Source organism: Scyliorhinus canicula, chromosome 7 (assembly GCF_902713615.1).
Source record: "Scyliorhinus canicula chromosome 7, sScyCan1.1, whole genome shotgun sequence".
Taxonomy (NCBI): Eukaryota; Metazoa; Chordata; class Chondrichthyes; order Carcharhiniformes; family Scyliorhinidae; genus Scyliorhinus; species Scyliorhinus canicula.
Window position 1 is genome coordinate 104985517 of NC_052152.1, and position 10234 is coordinate 104995750.

Here is a 10234-nt window from a genome sequence, read left to right on the forward strand (position 1 = left end):
TTATAGCCCTTGTTGATATTCACCACAAAACCTCTTACCGTATACAATGCTTTAAATTGCTTCTGCTCAAATTAATTTTGCTTCTGGTTATTTGACTGTTTAAACATTTTTATTTTGCTAAACATGCTGTCCTCTTTTACATTTCCCCCTGTCGTATTTTAAACTTACAGAAAACATTAAAATATTTGAACAAATCTATAATTAAGAATTACTGTTTATATTTAAATATCTACTTCTCAGGATATTACATATGCATACAATCAATATTTAAGGTCTATAATACATGCACATATCTATATTGAGGGAATATATTGTATATTTAAAAATCCATATTAAACAGTTTATTTATTTAGATATATATTTGGGCAGCATGGTAGCACAAGTGGCTAGCACTATGGCTTCACAGCACCAGGGTCGATTCCCCATTGGGTCACTGTCTGTGTGGAGTCTGCACGTTTTCCCCATGTCTACGTGGGTTTCCTCCAGGTGCTCCGGTTTCCTCCCACAGTCCAAAGATGTGCAGGTTAGGTGGATTGGCCATGATAAATTGCCCTTAAGTGTCCAAAAAAAAGTTAGGAGGGGTTATTGGGTTACGGGGATAATGTGGAAGTGAGGGCTTAAGTGGGTCGGTTCTGCACTGCATGTTTCATAGAATTTACAGTACAGAAGGCCATTCGGCCCATCGAGTCTGTACTGGCTCCTGGAAAGAGCACCCTACCCAAGGTTAACACCTCCACCCTATCCCCATAACCCCCACTCAACACTAAGGGCAATTTATCATGGCCAATCCACCTAACCTGCACATCTTTGGACTGTGGGAGGAAACTGGAGCACCCGGAGGAAACCCACGCACACACGGGGAGGATGTGCAGACTCCACACAGACAGTGACCCAACCGGAATCGAACCTGGGACCCTGGAGCTGTGAAGCGATTGTGCTATCCACAATGCTACCATGCTGCCCCATGTTCTATGAATACATTTACTTTGGGGCTTTTTAGCAAATATAAGGAGTTGATGTGAAAAAGTAAATAATTGTGAGTTTCCAGTTTTCTAAAGGACTAGGCCTGTTGCTAAATATTCTGAATGAAAATTTGTCAGAGCAACTGGCAGAGAACATAAGGAACTAGAGCAGCTTCTTGGAAGGGAATTGTCTCCCTCTGATTCTGGTGTTCAGCTCTGGACTCTAGGACTGTACACTTCAGCAAAGACATCCTGGATTCATCTTGCACCACAGGCATTTTTGCTGCACATGGCAAAAGAGAGGAAACAAAACTGAAACACTTCTCTAAAAATCTTCCGATTGGAAATACAAAGCAAAATGTGCTTGCATTTGTACAGGACAGGTCACCATATAAGGATGTCTTAAAAGTACCTCATGGCTAATGAAATACTTTTGGAAGCTTGGTCCCCCCATAGTGGAGAGAACAGTGGTCAATTCCCACACAGCAAAATCCCATAAAAAGCAAGTAGACAAATGCCACATATGGGTAGCACAGTGGTTAGTACTGTTTCTTCACAGCTACAGGGTCCCAGGTTCGATTCCCGGCTTGGGTCACTGTGTGTGGAGTCTGCACATTCTCTGTGTCTGCGTGGGTTTCCTCCGGGTGTTCCGGTTTCCTGCCACATGTTCTGAAAGACGTGCTGTTAGGTGAATTGGATATTTGGAATTCTCCCTCTGTATACCCGAACAGGTGCGGAATGTGGCAACTAGGGGCTTTTCACAGTAACTTCATTGCAGCGTTAATGTAAGTCGACTTGTGACAATAAAGTTTTTTTTTTAATTAATTTGTTTTAGGTAATGTTGATTGAGGCATACATATTTGGATAGGGCAGGGAGAACGCTGCTGAAATTTCCAGTATCTGCAGTATTTTGCTTTGGTAACTCTCCTGTTCTTTTATCGATAATGTGCACAGGATCGTTTATCAGCAAGGCCCTCGGTTTTAAAGGTCTCATTCAGTAACAGGCACCTCTGACAGTACAGCACTCGCTCAGTGCTGCACTGAGTGTGAACCTGGAGTGGGGCTTGAATACAGGGAGCTGAATGGGAGGAGACGGTGCTCCCGACAGAGGCAGAAACAGCGGCACCCAAACCCCTCCCCGCCCCTGTTCAGCCAACGCCATTTTCTGATTACCTTGTGCCAACAGCACCCACTGGTGACAGGGCGAATCCTTCCGTCTGTTTCTCTTGCTGGACATTGTTAAGCTAGTGCGAGGAATGCAAGGGGAGGATTGTATCTCCTCACGGATACAATGTTCCTCTCAGTTTCCCCCGCTCAGAATGGCGCCAACCTGTGCCCAGCTCACACCACGGGGTGGGAGCCCGACCAGCATCTTCATGCCGAACAACGGAAATCCTGGCCGACAGAGGCGGAGGGAGGCCGGCGGTAACAGTCAAATCTACACTCGAATCGTGCCATGCAGCTAAACTAGCTAAGAGCCCACACGCCCTGTTTATCCATGACGATAAACAGAATTAAACCCCTCTCTGTGCTCGAGTTGGTACAGTCCTACTTAAAGGGACCCTTCATCCAAAACAGACTCGGTGCAAAAGCGACTGTTAAAAACAATTGGGTTATTGAGGAGCAGTCCAGGAAACTGCTCAAAAGCTGACCATAAAATGACAATAAAAGAAGGATCCTGATTTTTCAATCTGTAGAATGTAAAAGTTAGTAGCTACATAAGTTTTGCACTTTAAGGTGGAGATTTTCAAACAGTCGTTCACTTGTACTGAAGTTACATTTTAATAATAAACACCTCCTTTATAAATTAAAGCCTAACCCCTAAAGCGTTAATATAAATAAGGCACAAAATTGGTGATGTCTTTCTAGGGTGATGGTTGGGTTGGGACATGCTCCCTGAGAAAGTTTTGCATTTTTATATTGCACATGGAGCATTCCCCTTCATTTGAAGCAATTTTAAACTTTCCAGTTGATAGGTATTTTTTTAAACAAAAATCAAAATGGGATACTTGGGCTTAACAGACCTTGTCCCCCCAAATTTATCTCAACAGTCACTCTTCTGCATCCAAGCCCACCCCTAGTTTGCAAGGCACTTGGAGTTGTCAACACTGATTGGAAATATTCCAGGAGGCATGATCATGTGAAACTTGCTTGCAGTTTGCAAATGTTATTTCATTTCCCTTATTTAGTCCTCTGTTATTGAGTATTTTTGCTCTCAGTTTCGTGCAAGCTGTTGCTGTGTGAAGTTCCAAGAACCAGGAACCCACCCGTAAGCAATAACAACAACTTATATTGATATAGCACCTTTAATCTCATGAAACATCCAAGGCAAGGCACAGATACGTTATAAAGGAACATTGGACACAGCACAGATGCCCAAAAACTTGATCAAAGAGGTAGATTTTGAGGAATTTCTTAGCAGAGAGGGTTGGAGAGATTTAGGAAGGGAATTCCAGGATTTGGGACCCAAGCAGCTGAAGGCATAGCTGCTGGTAGCACAGCGATTACAATCAGGGACAGAGTAGCAGAAAGTAGACAATGCCATGGAAGGATTCGAGCACCGATATCTCAGAGGTTTGTGTGGCTGGAGAAGATTACAAAGATACAGAGGGGTGAGGCCATGGAGGGTTATGAAAATTGATGCAAACCAACATAGATGAACCAGCACAGGAATTTGACCTGATGATAATGACGATGAGAGGTGAACGGGACTTTGTGCGAGTAATGACATGAGCAGCAGAGTATTGATATGAAATGTACACTGAATGTGGAAAATCAGCCAGCTAAACATAAGAATCGTCAAATCTAGAGGTAACAAAGGCATGGATGAGGGTTTCAGCAGTCGATGTGCCGAGGCAGGCACAGGGTCACTTGATGTTATAGTGGTAGAAATAGATGGGGCTGGATTCTCCGATTTTGAGACCTAAGTGCTGACGCCGACGTGGAAACTGGTGTTTTACGACGGGAAGAATGGCGCAATAGCAGCACCAATTCAGCAACTCTAAATGGGTTGGCACCATCGCCACGTGGAACGCAACTGGTTCCATGCAAAACGGTGACGGATTTGGTGGGTTTGTGATTGCCGCACATGAGGCTCACACGTCGCAGCCACACATAAACGATCCATCCCCCACACACCGTCCCAGCCAACAAGATGGCTGCAAGGAGAGCAGCGCCACGGTTCAGGGATGCTGAGCTGGACATCCTCCTGGACGGCGTGGAGGAGAGGCGGATGACCCTGTACCCGGGCCAGGGAGAAGGCCACCAGGCACCACTGTTTGCCGTGCCTGGGCGCAGGTGGCAGAGGCAGTTAGCACAGTGGGCAATGTCACCCGGGGTGGACAATGTCGCCCGGACTGGCCAACAGTGCCGGAAGTAACTCCACAACCTCCTCAGGGCGGCCAGGGGGAGGAAGCAGCACCGAGCCCCTGGCACCCCCCGCCCCTCCCCCCCACACACCCGCCTGCAGGTGCTGGATGTCCACCGTCATCCCATCCTGCAGTCCCTGGGTCTCTACCCCCCAGGGGATGGCCAAAGACCCAACCTGCCCCACATGCCAGCACCCATGCCAGCCGCAATGGCCAGATGCCCTGGCCACTGATGCCATCATCTACCCAACCCCTGGACTGCATGCGTTGGAACTGTGTCGTTGTTTGTGTTTGCGCCCCCCCCCCCCCCCCTCACCTTCCAGGAGAAGACTGCAACATATGGATGATAAGAGAAGAGTGTAGATGGGTTTTAGAGTGGATTCACAGGTCGGCACAACATCGAGGGCCGAAGGGCCTGTACTGCGCTATAATGTTCTATTCTCACAACCGCTGGAGTGGGAGAAGCCAGAGGGGACCACCAGGTCTGTGGCCCCTCACCGTGCCCAAGCAGAGGGCACTAGACGTGGTCGGCGGCCCGGAGGAAAGGGAGGTCGTCGACGCGGAGGTCGGTGGCAGGTGAGCAAGTGAGACCCCGCTTGCGGATCCCCATGACACCCGCCCTCACCCCCCGCAACCCCTCACCCCCCTCACCCTGCACTTTTCACCCCTTCAGCCCCCCTCCCCCCCACCCGTTCTGCTCTCCAACCATACATGCCGTCTTGTGTTTTACAGGACCTGCTGGAGATGAGGCCGGTCCATCCGGAGCCCCCAGCCAGTGCCAGAGCCGGTGCCCCCCAGACGGCCAAGCACTGGCGGGGAGAGCAGCCCAAACACCAGCCCTCAGCCCGAGCCTCAGGACAACCCGGAGCTCGGGTCGGAGGAGGACACGGACTTTCTGTCATAGCTGTCACCATCACCCTCCAGCATCCCAGAGACTATCACCTCCGTTGGGCACATGAACGAAGAGGCTCCTGGGACACTATCTGCTGCGCACCACACATCGCATCCGGTACAGCAGGTGAAGGTCGGAGCAGCCGAGGGGTCGGACGGTCAGAGGGCAGGCCAACCCCAGGAACCAGCTGCCATACAGATGGGTCCCGGGTTTTTGGAACATTCGGTCCCGGCCACAGTGCAGATGCAGTCAGAGACCCAGGAACTAGAGGATGGAACATCAGCGAGCATCCAGCACCTGCAGGCGCAGGTGGAGGAGCCCATCGCGTGCAGGAATAGTGGGTGGTGCCGGTCATTCGTGCCACCCTGGCCGACACTGCACGGGTGGTGTCTGCGGTGGAGGCAATGGGTCAGATTGTCCAGGGCCTGGGGAATTCTGTGCCGGCAGGGAGCCGAGGCCCAGGACACGACTCCCCTCTCGCAGGCAGCCATGTGCCAGAGCCACCTGGAAATTTCATGGCGCTCCTCAGCATGGCCCAGTCACAGCAGGCCATGGCTGAGAACGTCAGCGGCATTGCCCTGGCGCTGGCTGGTGTAGTGCAGACACAGAGGGAGGTGGCCCAGTCACTGGCTGATGTGGCACAGACCATCAGGGTAGCTTCACAGTCGCAGATGTGGTACAGTCCAGATGTAAATTGATGCACGATCAATAACTCCCAAAGCGAGATTGTAGGACAATTGAAGGCTTTATTGAACTTGATGTTTCCCCCAGCAGCGCAGGTACAGAATGCAGCAGCTAGGGAAACACAGACTCTTATACTCCGCCTTATTGGGCGGAACCAGCAGGCAGGCTTCACCAATGATCTTACAGTATCAGGTATCTCCAACACCAATGATCTTACAGCATCAGGTACCTCCAACCTAGGTACCGTAATACCCCTAATAACGACTACCACATTCACCCCCTGTTAAAAAAAAGAGTCCGGCGGGGGTGGTGGTCACGCTTTATACAGTGGTGGAGGTTATGGCGGTTCCCATCGGTGGTACAGTGTTTTGCCTTTTACATGTCACACAAATTATTAACAGGTATTTATTTACAGGTACATTTCATAATGAAGCTATTAGTCGATCGGGGGCCCTGGTCGTCCTTTGTGATCGTCGCAGTTTCGGTGGTTACGGTCTACCGGCAGTCTCGGCTACAGGGATGGTGCAGGCGGGAGGGATTCAGATTTCTGGATAACTGGGGCTCTTTCTGGGGAAGGTGGGACCTCTATAGACAGGATGGTCTACATCTGAACCTGAGGGGCACCAATATCCTGGGGGGGAGATTTGTTAGTACTCTTTGGGGGGGTTTAAACTAATTCAGCAGGGGCATGGGAACCTGGATTGTAGTTTTGGGGTGCGAGAGATTGAGAGTAGAGAGGTCAGGAGCACAGTTTTGACTTCGCAGGAGGGCGGCGGCAGTGTTCAGGTCTGTGGTTTGAAGTGTGTCTATTTCAATGCCAGGAGTATACGAAATAAGGTAGGGGAACTGGCAGCATGGGTAGGTACCTGGGACTTCGATGTTGTGGCCATTTCAGAGACATGGATAGAGCAGGGACAGGACTGGTTGTTGCAGGTTCCGGGGTTTAGGTGCTTTAGTAAGGTCAGAGAAGGGGGCAAAAGAGGGGGAGGTGTGGCGCTGCTAGTCAAGGACAGTATTACGGTGGTAGAAAGGATGCAAGATGGGGACTCTTCTTCCGAGGTAGTATGGGCTGAGGTTAGAAACAGGAAAGGAGAGGTCACCCTGTTGGGAGTTTTCTATAGGCCACCTAATAGTTCTAGAGATGTAGAGGAAAGGATGGCGAAGATGATTCTGGAAAAGAGCGAAAGTAACAGGGTAGTTGTTATGGGAGACTTTAACTTTCCTAATATTGACTGGAAAAGATATAGTTCGAGTACATTGGATGGGTCGTTCTTTGTACAATGTGTGCAGGAGGGTTTTCTGACACAATATGTTGACAGGCCAACAAGAGGTGAGGCCACTTTGGATTTGGTTTTGGGTAATGAACCAGGCCAGGTGTTAGATCTGGAGGTAGGTGAACACTTTGGAGACAGTGACCACAATTCGGTGACCTTTACGTTAGTGATGGAAAGGGATAAGTATACCCCGCAGAGCAAGAGTTATAGCTGGGGGAAGGGCAATTATGATGCCATTAGACATGACTTAGGATGTGTTGGTTGGAGAAGTAGGCTGCAAGGGTTGGGCACACTGGATATGTGGAGCTTGTTCAAGGAACAGCTATTGCATGTTCTTGATAAGTACGTACCAGTCAGGCAGGGAGGAAGGGGTCGAGCGAGGGAACCGTGGTTTACCAAAGAAGTGGAATCTCTTGTTAAGAGGAAGAAGGAGGCCTATGTGAAGATGAGGCGTGAAGTTTCAGTTGGGGCGCTTGATAGTTACAAGGAAGCGAGGAAGGATCTAAAGAGAGAGCTGAGACGAGCAAGGAGGGGACATGAGAAGTCTTTGGCAGGTAGGATCAAGGAAAACCCAAAAGCTTTCTATAGGTATGTCAGGAATAAAAGAATGACTAGGGTAAGAGTAGGGCCAGTCAAGGACAGTGGTGGGAAGTTGTGTGTGGAGGCTGAGGAGATAAGCGAGATACTAAATGAATACTTTTCGTCAGTATTCACTCAAGAGAAAGATAATATTGTGGAGGAGAATGCTGAGACCCAGGCTATTAGAATAGATGGCATTGAGGTGCGTAGGGAAGAAGTGTTGGCAATTCTGGACAAGGTGAAAATAGATAAGTCCCCGGGGCCGGATGGGATTTATCCTAGGATTCTCTGGGAAGCCAGGGAAGAGATTGCTGAGCCTTTGGCTTTGATTTTTAGGTCATCATTGGCTACAGGAATAGTGCCAGAGGACTGGAGGATAGCAAATGTGGTCCCTTTGTTCAAGAAGGGGAGTAGAGATAACCCCGGTAACTATAGGCCGGTGAGCCTAACGTCTGTGGTGGGTAAAGTCTTGGAGAGGATTATAAAAGATACGATTTATAATCATCTAGATAGGAATAATATGATTAGGGATAGTCAGCATGGTTTTGTGAAGGGTAGGTCATGCCTCACAAACCTTATCGAGTTCTTTGAGAAGGTGACTGAACAGGTAGACGAGGGTAGAGCAGTTGATGTGGTGTATATGGATTTCAGTAAAGCGTTTGATAAGGTTCCCCACGGTCGGCTATTGCAGAAAATACGGAGGCTGGGGATTGAGGGTGATTTAGAGATGTGGATCAGAAATTGGCTAGTTGAAAGAAGACAGAGAGTGGTAGTTGATGGGAAATGTTCAGAATGGAGTTCAGTTACGAGTGGCGTACCACAAGGATCTGTTCTGGGGCCGTTGCTGTTTGTCATTTTTATAAATGACCTAGAGGAGGGCGCAGAAGGATGGGTGAGTAAATTTGCAGACGACACAAAAGTCGGTGGAGTTGTAGACAGTGCGGAAGGATGTTGCAGGTTACAGAGGGACATAGATAAGCTGCAGAGCTGGGCTGAGAGGTGGCAAATGGAGTTTAATGTGGAGAAGTGTGAGGTGATTCACTTTGGAAAGAATAACAGGAATGCGGAATATTTGGCTAATGGTAAAATTCTTGGTAGTGTGGATGAGCAGAGGGATCTCGGTGTCCATGTACATAGATCCCTGAAAGTTGCCACCCAGGTTGATAGGGTTGTGAAGAAGGCCTATGGTGTGTTGGCCTTTATTGGTAGAGGGATTGAGTTCCGGAGCCATGAGGTCATGATGCAGCTGTACCAAACTCTGGTACGGCCGCATTTGGAGTATTGCGTACAGTTCTGGTCGCCTCATTATAGGAAGGACGTGGAAGCTTTGGAACGGGTGCAGAGGAGATTTACCAGGATGTTGCCTGGTATGGAGGGAAAATCTTATGAGGAAAGGCTGATGGACTTGAGGTTGTTTTCGTTAGAGAGAAGAAGGTTAAGAGGTGACTTAATAGAGGCATACAAAATGATCAGAGGGTTAGATAGGGTGGACAGCGAGAGCCTTCTCCCGCGGATGGAGGTGGCTAGCACGAGGGGACATAGCCTTAAATTGAGGGGTAATAGATATAGGACAGAGGTCAGAGGTGGGTTTTTTACGCAAAGAGTGGTGAGGCCGTGGAATGCCCTACCTGCAACAGTAGTGAACTCGCCAACATTGAGGGCATTTAAAAATTTATTGGATAAGCATATGGATGATAAGGGGATAGTGTAGGTTAGATGGCCTTTAGTTTTTTTTTTTCCATGTCGGTGCAACATCGAGGGCCGAAGGGCCTGTACTGCGCTGTATCGTTCTATGTTCTATGTTCTATGGTTATGCAAGCGCCGGCTCGGGCATCCGTGACTCCGGGAGCCTGGCTTCTTCAGCTTCATCACCCCTGGGTGGGGCTAGTGGAAGGACCGATCCCCCTGGGAAGGGGGCAGCCGTGGGGTGCACCTGTGGGAGGGTAGGTGGGGTTGGTGAGGGGGGTGTGGGTGGGGATCCAGCAGGCGCCAGGTCCCGGAGGGAGACCGTATCCCGCCGACCGCCGGGGTGCGCCACATAGACGTACTGAGGGTTAGCGTGAAGGAGGTGTACCCTCTCGACCAGCGGGTCCAACTTGTGCGTCCGCACGTGTTTGCGGAGCAGAATGGGTCCAGGAGCTGCCAGCCAGGTTGGGAGCGAGGTCCCGGAGGAGGACTTCCTAGGGAAGACACGGAGACGTTCATGAGGTATTTCATTGGTCGTGGTACACAGTAATGATCGAAGGGAGGGGAGTGCATCAGGGGGGACCTCCTGCCAGCGGGAGACTGGGAGCTTCCTGGACCTTAGGGCCAGTAGGACGGTCTTCCAGACCGTTCCGTTCTCCCTCTCCACCTGCCCATTTCCCCCGGGGTTATAACTGGTTGGCCTACTCGAGGCAAAGCCCTTGCTGAGCAGGAATTGACGCAGTTCGTCGCTCATAAAGGAGGATCCCCTATCGCTGTGTATGTAGGCGG

At 49.7% G+C, this 10234-nt stretch overlaps 1 protein-coding gene across 1 annotated transcript in view; it reads right to left on the reverse strand.

Annotated features, from left to right (window-relative positions):
* The window catches only part of rnaseh2b (ribonuclease H2, subunit B), a 47222-nt gene extending 44782 nt beyond the window's left edge, over nucleotides 1–2440 (reverse strand). The window contains exon 1 of the mRNA XM_038802594.1: nucleotides 2136–2440. Coding sequence (XP_038658522.1) covers nucleotides 2136–2199 — 64 coding nt within the window. The 5' untranslated portion in view covers nucleotides 2200–2440. The remainder of the gene's footprint in view (nucleotides 1–2135) is intronic.
* Between the last annotated feature and the right edge of the window lie 7794 nt (nucleotides 2441–10234).